The sequence below is a fragment of the Erithacus rubecula genome (assembly GCF_903797595.1).
Source record: "Erithacus rubecula genome assembly, chromosome: 1".
In the NCBI taxonomy this organism is placed as follows: Eukaryota; Metazoa; Chordata; class Aves; order Passeriformes; family Muscicapidae; genus Erithacus; species Erithacus rubecula.
Window position 1 is genome coordinate 109,933,433 of NC_136658.1, and position 21,846 is coordinate 109,955,278.

The window sequence follows — 21,846 nt, forward strand, 5'->3', positions numbered from 1 at the left end:
TCTCTGGGAGGGGCTGGGATGGAATTCCCAGATTTGCTGTGGCTGCCCCTGGGTCGCTGGAATGTTCAGTTCCAGGTTGGACACTGGGGCTGGATCAGCCTGGGACAGTGGGAGGTGTCCCCATGGCAGGGGGGTGGCACTGGATGATCTTTAGGGTCCCTTCCAACCCAACCCATTCTGTTATTCTGAGACAAATTCTTGCACAGACTACTAAAATATCTCCACAGTCTGAAGTGAGGAGGTGATGCTGTGACAGAGCTGGGGGTTCAGGCAGTGCAGCCCCTGCCCCGAGGCTGTGCAGGCTGTTTTAGGGAGGATCATCCCACGTGTGGGACTGGGGGCAGGGGGGATGATGCTCCTTCCACACCTGCTCCTCTGGGAAGTGTGGGAGTGTGAAGAGAGGCAGGGGAAAGGTGAGGGATAAAGTTAGATGGAGAGAAAAGGAAAGAGAGACTTTTTTTAGGAGAGGTGATGGGGTGGGTAAGACAAGAGAGAAGGAAATGAAGAGGCTGAAGGTGGGGGAAAGGAGAACAGGAGGTGAGGGGTGGGAGCAAACCTTTGGCACAGAACAAGGAGCATGATGACCCCGGGATTTCAGGGAGAGGGGCCTCACACCCCCTGTCTGATCCATTTAACACATATTTAGTCACACTGAATCAGCTCCATCCATCCTTACTCCATCCATCATCCATCCATCCTTACTCCATCTATCATCCATCCATCCATCCATCCATCCATCCATCCATCCATCCATCCATCATCCATCCATCATCCATCCATCCATCATTCATCATCCATCCATCATCCATCCATCCATCCATCCATCCATCCATCCATCCATCCATCCACCCATGCATCCATCCATCCATCCATCCTCCATCCATCCATCATCCATCCATCATCCATCCATCCATCCATCATCCATCATCCATCATCATCCATCCATCATCCATCCATCCATCCATCCATCCATCCATCATCCACCCATCCATCATCCACCCATCCATCATCCATCCATCCATCATCCATCCATCCATCATCCACCCATCCATCATCCATCCATCATCCATCCATCCATCCATCATCCATCCATCCATCCATCCATCCATCCATCCATCCATCATCCATCCATCCATCCATCCACCATCCATCCATCATCCATCCATCCATCATCCATCCATCCATCCATCATCCATCCATCCATCCATCCATCATCCATCCATCCATCCATCCACCATCCATCCATCCATCCATCCATCCATCATCCATCCATCCATCATCCATCCATCATCCATCCATCCATCCATCCATCATCCATCCATCATCCATCCATCCATCCATCATCCATCCATCCATCCATCATCCATCCATCATCCATCCATCCATCATCCATCCATCCATCCATCCATCCATCATCCATCCATCCATCCATCATCCATCCATCCCTCATCCATCCATCCATCCATCCATCCATCCATCCATCCATCCATCCATCCATCCATCCATCATCCATCTATCATATCCACAAATATCCATATTTGCACTGTTTATGCTCAGATCCTGTTATTGCCTTCATTTTCCTCAGCATTTCTCTTTTTCAGTTTGTCCCAAAAAGATCTGTGCAAGCAACCAAAATTTGATTTTCTCTCAGGGAGTAGTAAATGGGAGGTATTTTCAGGTATTTTTCAGCAGGACAGGGAGGTATTATCATTATTAGCATTTTTGCATTAATCTGACATGTTACTTGTTCTTTTCCAATATCTCATTGCTTTTGAAGATTTTCTTTTTTTTTTTTTTTTTTTTTTTTTTTTTTTTTTTTTGAAATAGATTTAACAACAAAAGGCTGCTAAAATTGGAAACTGTGTGAGACACTTTGGTATTATTCAATTGGAGCCAAACCTGACACTGCAGACAGTTCTTGTTTAAGAAATTTCATTGAGGGAACATGATCACAGCACAAAACAAAGAAAAATGTCAGTTCCTCTTGTTCTGTGTTCATCATTTAAGTCTCACAAGGTACCTGAGGAAATAGGTTCAGGTTTGAGATGTTTGATCTGCTCTGTGCAGTTATGAGTTATTTTTATAAAGCATCAAGGCAAGTAATAAACAAAACATCTTTTATTAGATCATTATTCTCTTAAATAGTTTAAATAATGGTTTCTAGATTAGTTCAGGCAATGCTTCTATTTTCATTCTTCATCGGGAATCCTCAGTCTGTAAATATTCTTAAAGTGATTCTTATTGAAATCTGGAATTTAATGCTACAAGAATACAAGCAACCAGTTGAGATTTTCCCTTTGGGGGGCACAGAAGCAATGAGCCCATGAAAAACCCTACACATGCATTATTAACAGCTGAAAAGACTGGATAAGCATTTTTAAGTCTCTTTTCTTCAGAGAATCTCCTCTTCTGGGTTTCTACCAACTCCTTTTTTAAAACAGTGTAGCTGCTGTAAGGTAACTTACATTTCTCCTGTTACAATTCAGAATATATTAATGATTTATGCCCTGAAAAGAAAAACAGCAGTTTTTTAAGAGTTTGATCCAAAGGGTAAGAACATTTCCACTGAAAACAGAGTTTTCACCATGCATTAACTGCACCCAGCCACCCCACCTGCAGCCTGCACATTTCCATGGCAGAGCACACAGAAGATTATCCACTCTGCCTTGAAGACCTTTTGCTGAGATGTAATTTATGCTGGTTTGTCCAAGCCTGAGTAAAAAGCTTTCAAACCTCCTCAGTGTAGCATCCCTGGCTCACTTTGTTGCCAGGATATTCTCCTTGATTTCCAGGGTGAACTTAAACTTGCTTATATTTCACAGGGCAGGCAAGAAATGCCTAAGACTGAAATTCTCCACTGCAATTACCTGCACCCACAATTTGTCAGAACATCCAAGCTGAGCTTCTCAAAAGCAACTTTTTGGCTGCAAAACACAGGAGTGGAAGCTGTCATGGTGTTCACTCAGCCCATTGTCATGGAAGAAATGTATTTTCACTGGAATCAGAGGGAATCAAACAAATCTTCTGACTCTCTGTGGGATCTTTGTAGTGGGAGAGGAAAATTCAGATGTCAGAGTTCACCCTCTGGAGTTAAGGAACTGAGAAATATAGCTGCCTTTAAGCATATAGTCACACCACAGTGTTGCTTTGCTCTCACTTTTGTCCTGTAGATACCAAAAATTATTTATTTTATTAACCTAAACCAGAATTGCTGCTAAAATAATCTGCATCTCCTGCCACTGTCACCACTGTAGGTTAAGGATGCTTAAATTCCTGCAGCTCTGAGGTTTCACTGCCAAAGGCAGGATTTTTTTAATCAGTTTTCAGTTTCGTGTTCTCTGCAGTAGAATTTTATAGTCTAAAATTGTGAAGTTCTTCAGGTTAAGTAAAACTGAAAACCTGAGACTTGCTACAGCTTAGATCTTACTTCAAATGTCAAAACCATAAAGTCTGTCTCTCTCTCTCTCTTTTTTTTTATAGATATGAATATTCTCTCTCCTGCAAGTGCTCATATTTTTTTCTTCCTTATCTTGTTCAAATTATATTTTATTTATTTATGGCCTGGTAAATACAAGAGCATCAAAAACTGTTCTTGTTTACTGCACAGCAGACAACAACCATTTATCTGCTGATTCTGCTCCTAAAAGGATTTCTTCCACTCAGAACCACCACACCATCCCCACTGTTCAATATATGAATATTTGTTCCTCCTACTTAGAGAATAACACTGAATTTGCAGTGGGTTTAACCCACAATTCTGTGAGCTTTGTCCCTTGAGTCTGAGGGGACCTGACAAGCTCCTCTAGAACTGCTGCTTGATTTTCTGCCTGGAAAAAAACAGAGATTTTTTTTTTTTTTTTTCCATACATATTTCACAGACCAAGTGTGAACGATGAGTAAGTTCACCAAAAATTATGAGAAATGTAGAAAAAAAAAAAACCCCTTCAATTCTAGAACCCAGGGAAATAAATTCAATTCCTCCTGCTGCTAATGCAAATTTTCTCCATGTAAGACATCTCAGAGCTCCTGAGAGTGTTTTATGAGGTCTGAACACATTAATGAGCCCAACTCACCCCTGCTGCTCCATAACCCCAGTGAACCCAGCTCAGGCACTCCCTCCTTGAACTCTGCTCACTCCATCCATTCAAATATTGTATTTTAAGCTCATTCCAGCTGATGCAAATTGAAATCACCTCTTGTGCCAAGCACAGGATATTCCTACGAAATACATTCTGAGCCATTCAAGTGCAGGGATCACTGCAAGGGAGTGCAGATTAGTGCTCAGCTTTGAGGTTGAGGATGAAGCCAATTTGCTGGGGATCACACAGTGCTGGGTCCTGCACTAAAATCTCTTTATAGGCCCTGCCTCAACATTTAATTCTGGAAAAACAGAAAAAAAAATAAAAAAAATAAAAAAATAAAAAAAGCACTGGGACCAACCTCCTTTCTTGGGAGAGGGAAGACAGAAAAGGAAAATTAACAAAATAAGCATTATTTCTTATTTTGGGACAGGGAGGCAGGAAAAGGAGCTCCCACAGGCTTAGGCAGGCCTTGCATAAAGCTTGAATTCTAGTAAGAGTAAAATAATGCAATAACACAGAGTATCTCATTGTTCAAAGCCCCAAAGATGAGCTATTAAGCTATTTTTTTCCTTTGTTGGATATGTTTTCAGATAGAAATGGAAGTTCCTACGGCGTTTTTCCAAAGGAAGAGCTCCAGCTCTTTCCAACAATCCCTCCCCACCTAAAATGAGCTGGGTTTTTTTGAGAGCTGAGTATAAGCTGTAGCTGGAATGAATAGCACATAATGAGAGCTGCATTTGCCTACCCACCATCACCCCAGAACCTGTGTCTAATTCATTACTGCAGAGCAGTTGGAGATGTCACCAGGAGGAAAGACACTCCACAAAATTAAATTCTATTATTCCCTCTTAATAATGTTTCAAACATGAAACCGTTTTGATGCAGTTTGAAAAGTAATTGAAGATATCCCAAGATAGATTACTCCAAGCTAAAATTTCAAAAAAGGTTCTTCTTTGCTTCTTGCTCATTGAATTTTGTACTTAGTGATTGAGGAGCTATTACCTTCAAGGATGTGTCAATTGAATTACCAGGGATTTGCTGCTTCAAAAGTAAGAAAGCTTCATAAAATGATGTGTGATGGATATAATGGATGTGAGTTCTGATCCACAGCTGGTGAAACGCTGATAGAAATTTTAGCCAAAGTTCTGGATTATTTCAGGAGGATGGGAGATATTTTAGCCATGCAGGAAACAACAAAAAACTCTCCTGAAGGATGTGCAGCCCTTCAGAGGGCAGATTGGAGAGATGGGCAGAGAATTGTCTGAAATCCTACCAGGGCAAATACAGGGTCCTGCAGCTGGGAATAAATAACCCCAGGCACCAGCACAGGCTGGGGGTGACCTGCTGGACAAGGATGTGGGAATCCTGGGGGACACCGAGCTGTCCCTGAGCCAGCAGAGTGTCCAGGGGTGTCCTGGGGGCATTGGGGTGAGACCCCCCAGGCAGGGGTGACCCTGCCCTGTGCCCAGCCCTGGAGGCTCCTCTGGCTGCTGAGCCCAGCTCTGGCTGCTCAGCACAGCAGGGACAGGAGCTGCTGGGGCTGAGCAAGGGCCTGGAGCATCTCCCTGCCCAGGAAAGGCTGAGGGAGCTGGGGCTGCTCAGCCTGGAGAGAGCCAGAGAGAGGGCTCAGCCCTGCCTGGGCCTGCCTGTGCCTGTCTGTCTGTCTGTCTGTCTGTCTGTCCCTGTGTGCAGGGAGGGCAGAGCAGCCCCAGGCTCTGCTCCAGGGCCCAGCAATGGCCCCAGAGCCACGGGCAGGGGCTGAGCCCAGCAATTCCCCTGCACAGGAGGCACAACTTCTGCCCTGGGCAGGGACCAGCCCTGAGCAGAGCCCAGAGAGGGGCTGCAGTCTCCTCCCTGGGGATGTTCCAGAATATTCCACCTGGACACAGCCCTGTGCCCTGTGCTCTGGGATGGCTCTGCTGGAGCAGGGAGGTGACACCAGTGACCCTCTGTGTTCCCTTCCAGCCTGACCCAGTCTGTGACCCCGTGAAAATAAATATAATGATCTCATTAATTAGTGCCAGATGAAGCCAAGAGCTATGGGAGAGGGAGTTTTCAGAATGTGCCCTTGTTCTTCCATTAGAAAAATCACAAGGAGTTTGTCCACTGTCTTGTCCAAGAACATTTCATTACGAGACAAGTGACCTAGGAACTCAGTGCTTTGATTCCCATCTGGAATTTGGTTCCATCTTCTCCTGCTTGACATTGAAAATGTTATTTTTGTGCTGCCTGGCTGGCACTCCTGATGTCTCCTTGTACCCCTCTGACAGAACCATGGCAGAATCTGCAGCACAGGGTGTCAAACAAGGAGAGGTTTTATCCAAAAGTGCCTGATTTTCTTTGCCTGAGAAGGGAAAGAGTGACATGAAGGCCACACTTTCTGTGTTGCCCCTTTAAACTCATAAATGTTTCCACAGCATGATAATAATTTGAGATTAAATTCAGTGCAAGGCAGGACATCACAGCCTCAGATATTGTAGGACTGGACAGCCACTCCTTTGTCTGAAGGAAAAAGATAGAAAGGAAATAGTTTTAAAAAAATAAGAAAACAACTTCATTAGAAAATGACACTTTGCATCTTCTTTTCTTACACCCTCAGCTGAATGAAAGATCTCACAAACAATGCAAAAAGTACAAAGCAGCATTTTAAATCCCCCTTTTTGCCAGTTGAAGCTACCATGCTTCACTTGATTTAAATTTCACACATCCCTCCTTGCATCACAACATCACTTTGGAAAGTGCACATCACTGCAAGTATGAAAAGCAGAATTTGCTGCTTTTTAGGCACCCAGGAAGTCAGTAACCATGAGAGCCAACCCCACACAACAGGAGCAGGGTCTGCTCTGCTGCTCCTCTGAGTTTCTGGAAGATTTTTGTTCCCTACCTCAGAGCAGGCACTGGCAGCATGGATTCCAAATTCCCTGCAGAAATGACTCCATGCTACAGAGCCATGCAAAAAAACCTGAAACAGGAGCATCACTGTGTTAGGAGAGATAAAAAATGATCCCTGCTTCTCTTGATGTGTATTCTGAGGTGCCAATTCTTGTTTACCCAGTAATCTCCAGAGGAAATACAACCACAGGCAGCCCTTAAAGCAGCTCCTGTCCTGAAATGAAACATGGTGTTGTTTGCTTTTTTTCATCTTGTTTCATTCTGTTGTTTGCTTTTTTTTGTTGTTTTGTTTTGTGGTTTGGATTTTGGGTTGGTTTGTTTTTTTATTTTTTGGGGTTTTTTTTAAGTCAGGAAATATCACAGTGCTGTCAGTCTGTGTTCAAACTCACATCTGCTAAAATCAGGAACAAAAATGTGTTTTAATGTTTGATTCTCCCCCAAGTTAATCTGCTAGAACTCATTCTGTCAGAGACGATGGAATTCCTTCTTTATCTGCCATCAAAAAACAAATTTCTTAGAGGTGTTCTAGCTCCCTTAAAATATTCCATTTTGAAGAAACAGATGAGTGGAAAAATTTTCCTAATTTCCAGACCTTCATGGATGTATGTGTGCACATCCTCATGATCATTACAGGGAAAAGGACAAAATTTTATATAATTATTTAATAGAGTTTTAAGTTCATTGATAAGTACCAAAGGTTTGGTTTGGTTTTTGGGTTTTTTTTTCCAATAAAATACCTGGAAATTAGATGTAATTTTAGAAAATTTTAATATTCAAAAATTACATGCATACAAACATAGTTTTATCTAATAAAGAAGGAAGATCAGAACTTAAGTAGTCCTGAGTATTTCTTTTAAGAAAAGTAAAATACACTCAAAAACGTCTAAATTTGTCCTTAGATATTAATTTAATGCTTTTACTTTAAAATGAAATGCCATTCAAGTCTCCTTTGTCATGAGACTTCATCATTAGTAAAATGTATTTAATAATAAGCAAGAGCAAAGTAATAATATTTAATATCAATTTGTTATTAGTCTAATAAATCCAGCCCTCCATGTTCAGTGTTGGAATTGATCTTTCCCAACTGTTCACTCCTGATAAAGTCTGAGTTCTGGAAGTGTTTTAAGGTCACATTATAAATCACCACAGACACAAATTCCTGATGGTTTTCAGAGTGCTGTACTTTCCTTTGATGATTAATGCCATGCAAAAAAATACTTTCACAGAGGATCTTTTTTTTTTTTTTTTTTTTTTTTACTGTAAAAAAATTACACTCTTGTGCTACTTCTTTCTTCCTTCTTTTCTTTTTTACCTTTCATAGCCTAGCATGAATCTGATGCTGGATGCTACATTATCAGCATGACTTAGGGCATTGTCCTCCCTCAGATCCAGGACATCACCTTAAACCTTTCTTTTCATAAAAAATGCTCTCAGGGGGTGTATGAATGCAGTTCTGTAGCATTATCTGCTTGTTTCATGAATGCCAATGGGTCCTATTACTGTGACATTTCAGCCTTTTTTTTTTTTTTTACAGAAGTCCAACTTTTTGAAGTGCAAGTAGTGGCTTGTTTGGTATAGAAAATAATTCTTTAGGTTTTTGTACCAGATAAAAAGCAGGATAGGGATGAGGTGCTTAGAAGAGAGGAGAGGCTGTGAGAGGAAATTGAGGGAGCTGGGAAGGGGCTGAGCCTGGAGAAAAGGAGGCTCAGGGGGGACCTTGTGGCTCTGCACAGCTCCCTGACAGGAGGGGCAGGGAAAGGAGGAGAGGGAACAGCCTCAGGCTGGGCAGGGCAGGCTCAGGGTGACAGCAACAGGAATTTCCCCATGGAAAGGGAGCTCAGGGGTTGGCAGGATGATGGGTCCCACAATCCTGGGATTTTTGAGTTTTCTGTGCTTTCTGGCACTGACCCCCTGGAGAACACTGCTCTGGACCAGAGGCATTGGAGAAGCTTCCAAATTTGGGTGAGGGAGTTAAAATCACTGGTGTGTAGTTAAATAGAAGTGTGTGATTTCACATGGTGAAAGGTTTGGAATTTGGGGTTTTAGAATACAGTAATAGGTATGGGACAAGATGGAGGATTTTGGCTGGTGTCTTTTTTTGGTGATCATTTTCCTTCTTCATGGTTTCAGGCAGTTTCTGGTTGATCAGTCAGTGTCCCACTGAGGATCACAGGAATTTTGTTATTAGATTAAAAGTATAAATAATATAGGTGTTAATTCTCTATTGGACTGTTTAGCTTCAAGAGACCTTGTAGCAGCTGGATCTGTCTCCATTTTTTGCTCTCTTCTATCAGGTAGCTAGAAGTGCTGCTGGACTTCCTGTACTTCAGCTAAGTACAGAATTTAATAAACAACCAAGCCCCAACATGAGAAAATCCATTTCCTTCATGTATTTTTTAATCCTGGCTCTGAGTGAAGGCAGAAGAGACTGAGACAAACCACAATTAAGTGGTGCAAACTCCACCACTGTTACAGCAGGGGCTGCCCAGGGAGGTTTGAAGTGCCCATCCCTGCAGGTGTCACCTGGATGTGGCACTCACTGGGGACAAGGTGGGGATGGGTCACAGGCTGGACTTGATGACTTTGGAGCTCTTTTCCAACCTCAGGGATTCTAAGGTGGAGGTGGGCAGACTTCAGCCCCTCTGGATTAGGAATGATCCTGCTCTTGGATGAAGCAGGGGGGTGTCCCTTGCCTGGCACCCCTGCAGCAGGGTCACACCCAAAGGGGCTTGGAAATCACATTTTCCTGCCCAATAACACCTGGCAGGGACCATTCTCAGCCTGTGCCTTCCCCCAGTGCTGTTTTTAGCACAAACCAAATCAGAGATGTCACCATTCTGACTCCTGTCCCCAGCCACTCCAGCAGCTACTGAAGGTCACTTTGCCCAAAAACCTGCACCTTGTCCCAGAGCTCAGACAGGGAGCATCTCTCTGGGTCTGCTGACCATTAAAGTCTTATTTTTTGTGGATATTTTCTCCTTCATTGAGGTTTTTTGGGGGAAAAAAAAGAGCAGAGATCTGCTCACCCATGGTCCAGGAGAGGCTCTCAGAGCCTTGGCACAGGTGGGAGGGGGGGCTCAGTCACCAGAGGGGTCACAACAGCCCCTCCACATCCTCTCCAAACCCCAGCTGGAGTTCCAAGGGCTTTGGAGTTTTCATCCAGCCCAAACTTCACCTCTGAAATCAGGAGATTGGGCCCAGTCTCTGGTTGAGCTGTGCTATGGGATATTGGATTTTCACCAAATTCAAGGGCTATTGAGTGGCCAAGCCTCTGTCTTGGCTACAGCAGTTACAAATGTCTGAAATGAAAAATAAAACTAAATTTAAAAAAAAAGCCAAGGAACAAGAGACAAAAACACCAGCAGCTTTAACTGTGAGTCCCTCAAATATCTCAGTTCAACTCAGTGTCAGCCCAGTGCCACACCACACACTCCAGCTCCCATCTGAAATCTATTTATTTCCAAATAAGTGCTTTTTTTCCTGCAGTGTAAGTGGTTTGTGGGTTGCTCTTTTGTCAGGAAGGCCTAACACACTGGAGTATTTTAGCAGAGAGTGAAAAACAGAGGAGGGTTTCCACCTCCGTTATCACTTTGAATAATTTCAATTTCTCCAGCTAGACACACACAAATAAATATATACAAGCTTCACACTTCATAATAGGAAAAAATTGAGAAATTATAAGAAAAAAGCAACAGAAAAATAACCTACAGAGGTTCAGGCTATTTAGGAGTGAAGTTAAATCCCTAAATAAAATATATAATGGAATATATAATGGAAATACATAATGGATGAATGTCCTCTCCTCACATTGCCACTTGCATTCAGGTGTATTTCTATTTCTATATTACATATATATATATATATATATATTTGTTTTTCATTTTGTCTGTTCCCCCAGGAGAAGCCCCAAAGAGAAACAGAGATGGCCAAATTGACAGAGTCAATGAGTGAGTACAAATAGGAAGTTCAACCACTTTGTTTTTCCATCTGTCCCCCTCCCTCTCATAAAGCCACAGACCCAGAAGGCAGTGCTTGCATCCAGGGATCTCATTCAGCCCTGCCTTCACTCCCAAATTCATCATAAATCATTCTTCTCCTAAAAAAAAAAAAAAAATAATCCAAAAGAAAATAGGAATCCCCAGAACAAGGGCTGCTATTTTCCTCATGCTATTTTCTTCACATCTATTTGGGCTTAAATCCAGCAAAGAACCTGCTCCATGTTTGACTTTGTGAGCCTGAGGGGTTTTCTTAAACAGAATGTAACTAATTGTGGATTTAATAAGTGCCTCATTTACTTGATTCATGTGTTCCTTTACAAGCTTACAGAAGGTCACTCTAAATCCAGTGTAATTATCCAGGATTGTTGCCTGTGCCACATTCATCCAACAGGAATTATGCCCAGAGATTTATCTGGAAAGCTTTCAGTTGGTTTCTCTGCTTTGTGAGAGGTTTCTGGTGTTTTAAATGTGTGCCCAGCAAGAAATAGTTTGTGTTTTTGGAATATTTTGGGATCTAGGTAATGGAGTAGTGGCTGTAAGCTTCTCTAACTGAGACACTCAGGGTGGATAATTTATTTGTGGACAAAACCTGGAGACCATTTAGGGTGAAATCCTGCTGAACCACTGCCTCTTACCCAAAATTTCTCAGCTCCAAATCTATACAAGCTTAAATTCTTAATACTTCAGAAGGAAGAAATATTTCACTCTATTCAACCAGCGACTACAGAAAGACAGAAACATGGATATGAACAACTTGTTTATGTCAGAAATTTCTTTCCAGTTAATTTTTTTTTCTGCTTGGGCAGCACTTCCCTGACTTTTTGCTCTCCCAAATCCTTTTTTTACTTTTTGAAATAATTCTCTGTACCTCTTTACCTGTGTCATTGCAGGGCAGAGTCACCACTATAAGCTACTAAAAAATTATTTCAGTACCAGAAACAGCCAATCCCACATTGTCCCTGGATCCCTGGAAATGTTCAGTTCCAGGTTGGACACTGGGGCTGGAGCAGCTGGGACAGTGGGAGGTGTCCCTGCCATGGCAGGGGTGACACTGAATGAGTTTTAAGGTTCCTTCCAATCCAAACCATTCTGGGATTCTCTGATTTTATATTGCTGCAATACATAAATATAAATATAAATATAAATATAAATATAAATATAAATATAAATATAAATATAAATATAAATATAAATATAAATATAAATATAAATATAAATATAAATATAAATATAAATATAAATATGTGTGTATATATGTGTGTATGTATATATATGTGTATATATGTATATATGTATGTGTATGTATGTATGTATGTATGTATAAAAATTACAATACAATTATAGATAATTGTACATCTATAATTATATATAATTATATTATAATTTGCATAATGTGTATTGTATATTTTTATATATACATATAGACATAGACATAGACAAAGACATATATAAAAAATTAAATAAAAATAAGTCTTTCTCCATGGTGCAGCCAAGCTGGGCTGGTAACAGAAAAATCACAACATTAGAGCTTTAGCAAGGCCCCAGAGGACAATGACACAATGACACCAAGGGAACCCTCTGCTGCAGGGATGGTGATTTTGCTCCTCTGATCTCTGTGGATGTTCAGTGTCACCCTTAGAAGAATCCTGGGACCCCACCTGGTGCTGCTGGAGGCTGGGTAGATCTGTAATTATGTCTTGATGGATGGAACAAAGGAAGAACTGTTATCAAAGGTGGAAGCAGATAAATAATATCTCCCCTGCTCATTAGGGACTTGCTGGATTTTGCAGAATCCTTCTGAAACCAGGTGAAGGAATATTGTTAAAAAGTGTTAGGGGAAAGCAATCAGACCCTGTGAGTGCTCTGAGGAGCCAGAGGAGAGGCCTCCAGAACACTAAAATTGGGAACACAAACCCAGAAATGCCATATGCAGCTCCTTCAGGATGTGAATTTGTCCTGCCAATTATTTTATCCAACTTCTCTGGGACAGAGTGATGCTTAAAGGGTTTGCTGCTGCTTTGTGTGAGGATTTTTTCATACTTCCTGAGAGGCTTTCATGAAATTTTCAGATAATGTCATGTTTTAATAAATCCTAGACAGCCTTGCAAGGTGTAAATAAAATTCTTAGTGGATGTACCACAGTGTTTATTTTAAAGCTGGTGCAGAGTAAAATGAGATAAATGGAGTAGGGTGGGCTTCTGGCTTGGACTGCAGGGCCTTTTTCTTGGCACAGAGAAAAATAAAGAAGGGCATTCAGGGCCTGAGAGGGTTTCAGAGACCTGGAGAAATGGCTTTGTCATGGTACCAATATAACAGAATTATTACTTGCCTTCCTGTTTCACCCAAGAGCTGCTCTCCTCTCTTCCCTCTGTTCACATCTTTGCACAGCCCCAGGAAAAACCAGCCCAATTCCCTGCACTGCTCTGCATTTTCTCTCTATCAGAGCACTCTGCTGAAGCTGCCAAGCACTTCTTTCTGCCCCTTCTCCTCCATAAAGATTTTCTGGATGTTTCTGCACTAATCAAAGCCCCTGCACCTGAGATTCACATCACACACCAACAGGAAACACTGATGCAGAGGTTCTTCCAAGGCTGTTATTTTTATTTTCTTTTTTTTTTGCCAGCAGGAATAACAGTCTGTATTTTTGTCACATTTTGCATTCCCATCCTCAGAGGCTCTGTCACGTTGTAGGGAACATTGGTAAGGAAAAAGTTGCATTATTGTTATTTTCTGTCCTCTTTCCAGAGAACTTTTATGGTGATGGAAAGAGATGAGGTATCATGACAGAGCCTAGTACTTAAGATCTGTTTTCCTTGAAAGTTTTTTTTTTTTAAAAAGAAGTGAGGGGAGAAATCATTTTAATTCAACAGTTAAAGTACAAACTAGCAAGAAATGTTCTGCTAAATTTTTTAGGATAGTCCCTAAGAGCTGATACAGAAGCAGAAATGAATACCAAATAACACCACTCTTTGCCTCAAGTTATTATTTTACAACTCTTGCACAGAATTAATAGAAAGCCACCACAATTACACTGAGCCCCAGGGAACTGTCCAAGAATTCCTTTATAATGCCTTAAATCCACATGCATTTTAAAATTCCTTTATAGCCTGAATTAGACAATTTCCCTCATATAACCTCAGAATACTTAAAAGCCAAGAATGAAATTATTTTCCTTGAAACTTTTGTTTTCTTCTTTCCCTGTTGTTCTCAATCTCCCCATGTCCTGGTGATCATTTTTATCCCAAATGCCATCACCAGGTCTGCAAATAGCTACAGCCCAGCAGGGAAGGTAGGACAGCAAATATTTAACAGCAGAGGAAGAGATCAAATGTTTATCCTGACCTATTTGGCCAACATGAAAAATTTATTTAGAGAAACATGCTCTATAGAACTATCCAGTTGTCAAGAATGATCCTTATTGAGAATGCTTTGTGGAATGAGCACTACAAGATATTTATGAGTATATTTAATATAGATTATATAATGATAATATATTTATATACATATAATAGATATTTTATATATATATAATATTTATGATGTTATGAGTAGCCAAATATGTTGGTGTATTCAAGACATTAATTTTGAGGATGCCAAAGTTCTCAGCTTTGCAGAAACTTTGCAGAAACAGATTTGGTGGATCTTGTGTGCCATGGGAAGTGTGACATGAGCAGAGGGAATCCATCCAGGCTGGGATGGATAAAGGGCAGGGCTGGATGTCTGACACTGACATCCAATTAAAATCAGCTGCAGCAGCAGGGACACAGCAGTGACCAGCTCTGCCTGCTCTGCTCCCCCTCACTCCACAGACACACCTGCCTGAGGACAGCCAGAGGCAGCAGAGCTGCTTTAAAATAAGGATGTTTCTTCCTTTGTTACAAAAATGTGAGCTCCAAATGTCCGTGGATGTATTTCCTAAGACAGTGAAATGATGAATACTGAGACCTCAGATGACTCCATATAAAACCTTCTGAATTATGGATGCCACAAATTTTACTCAGGGGGGTAGAAAGAATATAAGCCAACCTGAAGGAATTTCAGGAGCAGACAAATCCCAGGAGAGAGTTGTTTTATCATGAAGTGCTTTTCCCTAAAGGTTTTTTTTTCTGGTCTGTGGTGTCTGAGCTTGAAGAGTCCCTATTGCTCTCTCAGATTTGTGGGGAAAGTTTATAAAGACATAAAAAATGTTTCTGCTTTGAGTTAATTGAAAGTCACAGCATTTCCAGATTTACACGTGCCAGGGTGGTCTGGAATCTTTCGAGCAGTTCCAGTGATTTTGAATTAGAATTTTATGACAATTTTAATACATCACAGTAAATACATATCCAGCCTTCTCTAGCTGTAGGGCATTGTGACATTCCTACTTTCACTTTTTTCCCTCCAGTACTACATCTTTTATCTTTCTTTTGTTCAGATTCCTGGGCTGCATCTACAGAATTGTAGGCAGGAACTTAGGGGGGAATTCTGCCCTTGTGCCCTGCTCAGGTGTGACCTCACCTGGATCCTGAATCCAGCTCTGAAATTCCCAGCCCAGGGAGGAGCTGGAGCTGCTGCAGAGCCCAGAGGAGGCAGCAGGATGAGCAGAGGATGGAGCAGCTCTGCTGGCAGGAAAGGCTGGCACAGCTGGGATTGTTCACCTGCACAGGAGAAGCTTTGGCTGAGCTCAGTGTGGCCTTGCAGGGCCTGAAGGAGCTGCAGGAAACATGGAGAGAGACAATTCCCAAGGGATGGAGGGACAGGACACAGGGAATGGAGGGACAGACACAGGGAATGGAGGGACAGGACACAGGGAATGGCTTCAGAGTAGGGTTAGATGGGATATTGGGAATTATGAATTGTTCTCTGGGAGGGGCTGGGATGGAATTCCCAGCTGTGGCTGCTCCTGGATCCCTGGTTATCCTTCTTTATGAGGTGTGCCAAGAACAGAATAGGAAGGCTGGTTTTCCCACAGTATGCATTTTCCTTTCTGTTGTTGCAGTTATTACAGTAGAAGTTTTGTACCAAATATTAAGCTACAAATGTAAGTGCTACATCTAATTATTGTTGATTCAATGCTGTTGATGTAGGTTGGTAACATTTATTTGCAACTTAACTCCCTAAATCTTTGTTCAAATTTGAATTACAAGTAACCAGGAGATATATGATTTTATTACTGTTGTTGTTTTGGTTGTTTCAGCAGAAAGTAGCTGATGCATATAATCAAAAGAGCAGAAAGAACATTGCTATTATTAATTGAAAAAACAGTTTATTCTTGGTGGCAAAGGTCAGGTTTTGAGGGGAGAATGAAATTCTAAAGCAGGAATTCATTATGCAGGAAAGCAAGAATTTTAGTCTCAGTGATGCTCTGACAGGAGCCTAGAAGAGCTGTGAACTTATTTATGCAATAATTAACAAAGGAAACTTGTTTTAGGCAGGAAGATGATTGACATTTTTTCCAGTTCTGGGTATATAACTTTGTGAAGAGCATCTTCTTGGCTCTGAGCTTTTAGGGGTCTTATCTTTACCTTTTCTCTGCAAGTGTGAAGGACAAAAATTAGGTTGTTTCTTTTTTTTCCAAATGAAAATCAAGACTCTCACAAAGTCATTTGATTCTAGAAGCCTGGATTTTTCAAAAACATATTAAATTTTGATAGCACTGCTAATATTCCTTGGCTAAGCTAAAAATCTTTGTGAAAATTAAATTCCAAATCTCAGGGATGAGATAACCAAGAGCTGAATTATGAATGAAGTAAAAAATTCTGGTTTTCTAGTCAGGAGCAGTGATTGCATATAGGCTACACTGGAATTCTTGAAACAGATTATTTCCACCTTTATATGTATTCTCCTTTGTTTTTATTAGCTCCAGGTTACCCATTGCTAAATCCCCCACTTCTAAAATAGAGGCTGCACTCAGACTGCCACTATTTCAAAATTCTCAGTGTTCCTTTGCATTCCTATGGCCCACAGCAGAGTCAAGCTGGGTTTTCCAGTCCCATCAAATCCAGTGGGATTTGATTCCATGCTGCAGCTCAGTTGTTTAGGTACAAAGTTTTTTATTTAAAAACCCTTTCCCAGCTTCCCAGGACACTGCTCTGTACAGGTCCCAACCCATGGTCCTATTGCAACAACATCTGAAGGGAAAATTTGTGACTCTGGATGAGTTTTGGTATGAGATACATCTAGGAATGAATTTTCAGAGGGCAAAGATATGCTATGGGGCATTGGAAATTATAATTAATTTAAGCATGTGCAGAAATTTAATATCAAAATCTGAAGTCCCTTCAGATTTTAAGGATCAGATTTGAGGGCCTTGGTCAAAAATGTCAGTTGAGTGGTTTAAGCCTTTACTGAGACATCATTTTCTCATAATATCCAAATAATAAATGTACATTCAATTGTGGACCAGGGAGAATTGCCCCCTTAACTATCCCTGGAAGTGTTCAAATCCAGCTTGGAGCCACTTGGGAGAGTGGCAGGGGGTGGCACTGGATGATCTTTAAGGTCTCCCAAACCATCCCATGATTCTGTTTGGGGCTTGGTTTCATAATTTTAATGCTCTTCTAATGCAGAGCTTTTCCTACATTGATTTAACATCCACTTAAATCTTCCAAAGGTGCCAACCAACTTCTTCAGCTGGAGAAATGAACATTTTGCAGTGCTGGAAGAGCAGCTTCACCTGTAAAGAGCAGAAAGTTCATATTCTCTCAGGACAAAAAAAAAAGTCATTAAAAATATCTAATAAACTGTCACCAGAGAGAGCAGATGAGTCAAATCCAAGGGTGAAAAACAGGATCAATATTTCTGAAAGCTGTAGAAATCTTTCTGTCCTGGATCAGCCTTATCAGGCAGAGGAGAGCCCATAATGGATTTTAGTTCTAGGAAACAGAATGTGAGCAAAGAATGTTGGTCAACAGCTAAGGGAAAAACAATCCAGAAAAATAAAATAAAAAAGCATTTGAGATGTACAAGTACAGCTGCTAAACAGGTAGAACCACAAAGTATTGGATTTTTAAAACCTTAGACTTTGAAAATTGTTTGCAAAGGTGTCAGAATCAATGACTGGAAAATATCATAGAGCACAGCAAGATAAACTATTTGATGTGAAAGAGAAATATCCAACTCCATTGGAAAAAGGACCAGCTGCACTTTCCAATATAAACAGTGAGAGAAAGGTTTTATCAGAGTGTTTTGGACAGATGTCTTCTAATTGCCTTTTAATCAGGTATTAAATTAATCCCTAAAGCTGGACTATGTTCTCCCTGTATTTTTCACCTGCCTTCATTGCTCTTAAACATTTGACAGGGGATAAAAGGGACAATATTACCCATATTAAAGGCAAATAATGCCTGGAAGTGTGTGCACAGAACACATTAATTCCAAGTGTGTTATTGCTGAGTGACTGCCCATACTTACAGCTCAGCCTCTTCTAACTTTATTTACCACTATTCCTTTCACCATAAAATATCTTGAACTGCATGGAAAAGAAAACCAGAAGGACTCCAGTGAGAGTCATTGCCAGCAGTGAGAGAGCTGTTAAAATACAAACCAACAAGAAGGCAGAGACCTGCAAGCTCTGTCCTCTCTGAGGGTGTCCTGCACTGTTTCCAGAGGCAGGGATTGCACATTGGGGCTGTTCTGCTCCTCAAATTCAGTCAATCCCAAATTTCAGCATTATTCCCTGTGCTGTTCCTGCCCAGGAATTCTCTCTCTGCAGGAAAAGGAGGACACAGCTGTGTTCACCTGCTGATCCTCACTGTTAGCACTGTGCTGAAATTCTGCCCTGTAATGAGAGATTGCTCTTTCTTCCTAAATAATTCCCCAATCTCCCTTCTTCAAACACTTGCCAGCTTGCAGAACCTCTCTCTAATCACCCTGTTTGATTTTATAATCCACAGCAGCATCCAGGGCCTCCAGTCTTGAGTGTTCTTTGCTGAACTCCCCCCATTTTGTCATCCTCACACTCCATAAGTACATTTATTAATCCACACTCCTGTAAGAAAAATAGTGCAGAACAGAAAGGTTGACCCAAAATAAAACCCTGTGTTCCTTCAGGGCAGTCATAGGTGATTCCATCACAGATCTCAGATAGGTGCACCTCAAATCCTCAGTGCAGGAGAGCCCTGGAGGGGCTGGGAACAGAGCTGGGGAAGGGTCTGGAGGCCCAGGAGGGGCTGAGGGAGCTGGGAAGGGGCTGAGCCTGGAGAAAAGGAGGCTCAGGGGGGACCTTGTGGCTCTGCACAGCTCCCTGACAGGAGGGGCAGGGAGGGGGGTCGGGCTCTGCTCCAGGGACAGGGACAGGAGGAGAGGGAACAGCCTCAGGCTGGGCAGGGCAGGCTCAGGGTGACAGCAGCAGGAATTTCCCCATGGAAAGGGAGCTCAGGGATTGGAACTGCCCAGGGATGTTTGCAGTGCCCATCCCTGCAGGTGGCACCTGGAGGTGGCACTCAGAGCTCTGGGTGGGGACAAGGTGGGATGGGCTCAGCTGGGACTCTGTGATGTTGGAATTCTTTTCCAGCTTTCAGGATTCTGTGATTCCACGATCTGGAGGTCAGGTCTGACCTCCTGCCTGACTCCAGGTGTGTATCCAGGTGTGTCTTCAGGCAGCTCACACCTCACAGGAGGAACAAAGGGAAGCTGTGTTCTCCTCCCACTGCCTGAGGATGAGTGATGGGGAGATGATAACGCTTCCAAACCGTGACACTTTCAATTACCATTTTCCTTCATTCACAAGAGCTAAATCACACAATGATTGTCACTGTCTGACATATTTATCATTGTCAGGCTGAGCCTGCTCTCTCTACATCACAGGATTCCTCTGTTTCTCCCGGGATCCTACACAATGAAGTCATGTCATGTGTTGTGAAACATCTGCTCACCTCCCTGCAAACCAGAGGACAACAAACAACATCATTCCCTGTCCTTAGGAATGGCACATTTTTTGTTGAGGTTTCAAACCTCTGCTTTCACTTGACAGTTTGGGTGGCAGTTTAAATTTCTTCTTCTGCTCTGTGTTTCAGTATTGTTTGAGTAGTTCTTTTCATGACAGGTAAAGAATGATTTCCTCTGAGATCTCCTGGATGGTGTACTGACAAATTTTCTTTTCTTTTTCATTTTTTTTTTTTTTAATAAAGCAGAACAGAGCTATCTCCAGACCTCCTGCAAAGTTTGCTTCCTATGGCACATTGTTCTTGCATGCAGTTGAGTGTCTTTTTGGTGATTACATTATTATTTAGGGGGCTATTGCTATTTAAGGCACAAGTAACTCGTGCTGGTGCACTAATTTGTGGGTGAAGGCTGTGTATTTTTAGAATCCATTCAATCATGTGTAATGTTTCAAAGTGAAATCTTGAAAAGCACCATACAAACCCCCTGAAAGTGAACAGAAAAACTCCTACTGTTTCTCTGCCTCCTAATTTTATCAGGTGCCCATGATCATAACATGAAAAGGAAAAGGAGAGGTTCATGGATGCTGTTAAATTATTTCTTTTTCCCAATATTTTGAGTGGGCAGATTGCTAGTCAGGTATATCAGAGTTTATCCAGAAAAGTTGTGGATTTCCTGGAAAACTTGAAGGCCAGGTTGGCTCTCCATGAAACATTTCACTCCTGCAGGCTCCTATTTTGGACACCCCAGCTCCAATCAAATCCTTCTCTTCTCCTTCCCTCCCACTTCCACTTCCACAGCCTCGACAAAAGATTTTATGGATCTTCCCACTCAGCAGCAGAAGGCCAGGAAATGCTTCTTAAATGTTATTGGAACAGGGCAGGGATTAATTTATTTAAAAATTTTTCAACTGAAAGAGTGATAAAGAGACCCCATAACAGAATTTGTCTAAGAAAAACAGATTAAAAATCCAAGGCTTATCACTAAACTTGATAAAAGCTTTTCTAACAGTCCTTACAATGTGCTTCTCTTTTTCCCATGGGATAAAACAGTGATAGCAAACAAATTTAATAACTGAAGAATAAGAGGAGGTGAAAAAGTTACCAAATTATACAAAATTTAAAATGTAAAATTTAAAATGTACAAATGAAATTGAGGGGTGGGAATGTGCAATTTTAAGTTCAGCAATGCTTTTTGATTTTAAGGAACTCTTTTCAAACTTCTTTAGGAAGAGAGAAGAGGTAAACCAGAGTGGCAAAACCAAATTTTTAAGAAAAATAAAATATATAGAGAGAAGGGGGCTGGGGGAAACTCATTTTTATCAAAAGATTATAATTTCAAATTGAGCCTGCATTGTGTGTTACTATAGAAACTCCCATTTTGTGGCATGTTTGTGGGGAAAAAGTCAAAAGTTGCATTTTAATGAAGGCAGATCACACATTGGCTTTCCTGAGGAAAGCCAAATAAAAGAGAAGTTTCTCTCCAAAATTGGATAATTACCCCAAATAAGGTGAGCTAATTAAGGTCACAGGGAAGGGATATTAAATCCTGAAGTGCCAATATGTTCTGTTCATTTTTCCACACCAGTCCTGCCTCCCAGATTATGTATTAGATACTGCAGGAGCCTGATGGATTGAGAGGCTCGTTGCCATGGCAATATTTGCTGCTTTGCTGGTATTCCCTACAGAAAGTAAAGGATTTTTTATTTTTTTTTTCCCCTACTCAGTTAGACAAATTGGCTAAATATAGCCAGGGATGTTGGGGAACTGAAACAGCAGAATCTGCTGGGGGGAGGATCAGGGGAAGGATTGGCATTTCTGAGTGTTGAGGAATCACAATGGGATGAGGATTGGTGAGGAATGAAGGGAATGGGGAAACAGGGAAAGAGAAAAGGAGAGGGAAGAGGAGAGAGAGGGAAGGAAGGGAAAAGGAAGAGAAGGAGGGGAAGAGGAAGGGAAGGAAGGAAGGGAAGGAAGGGAAGGAAGGAGGGAAGGGAAGGAAGGAAGAAGGAG

General features: G+C 41.6%; 1 protein-coding gene across 2 annotated transcripts in view; it reads left to right on the top strand.

The window, feature by feature from the left end:
- The window catches only part of KCNJ6 (potassium inwardly rectifying channel subfamily J member 6), a 149,291-nt gene that overhangs the window by 38,944 nt on the left and 88,501 nt on the right, over positions 1–21,846 (top strand). The window contains exon 2 of one of the 2 annotated variants that reach the window (XM_079312658.1): positions 10,873–10,921. The exons of the other annotated variant lie outside the window; for it this stretch is intronic. Coding sequence (XP_079168784.1) covers positions 10,897–10,921 — 25 coding nt within the window. The 5' untranslated portion in view covers positions 10,873–10,896. The remainder of the gene's footprint in view (positions 1–10,872; positions 10,922–21,846) is intronic. 2 annotated transcript variants of the gene reach the window in all.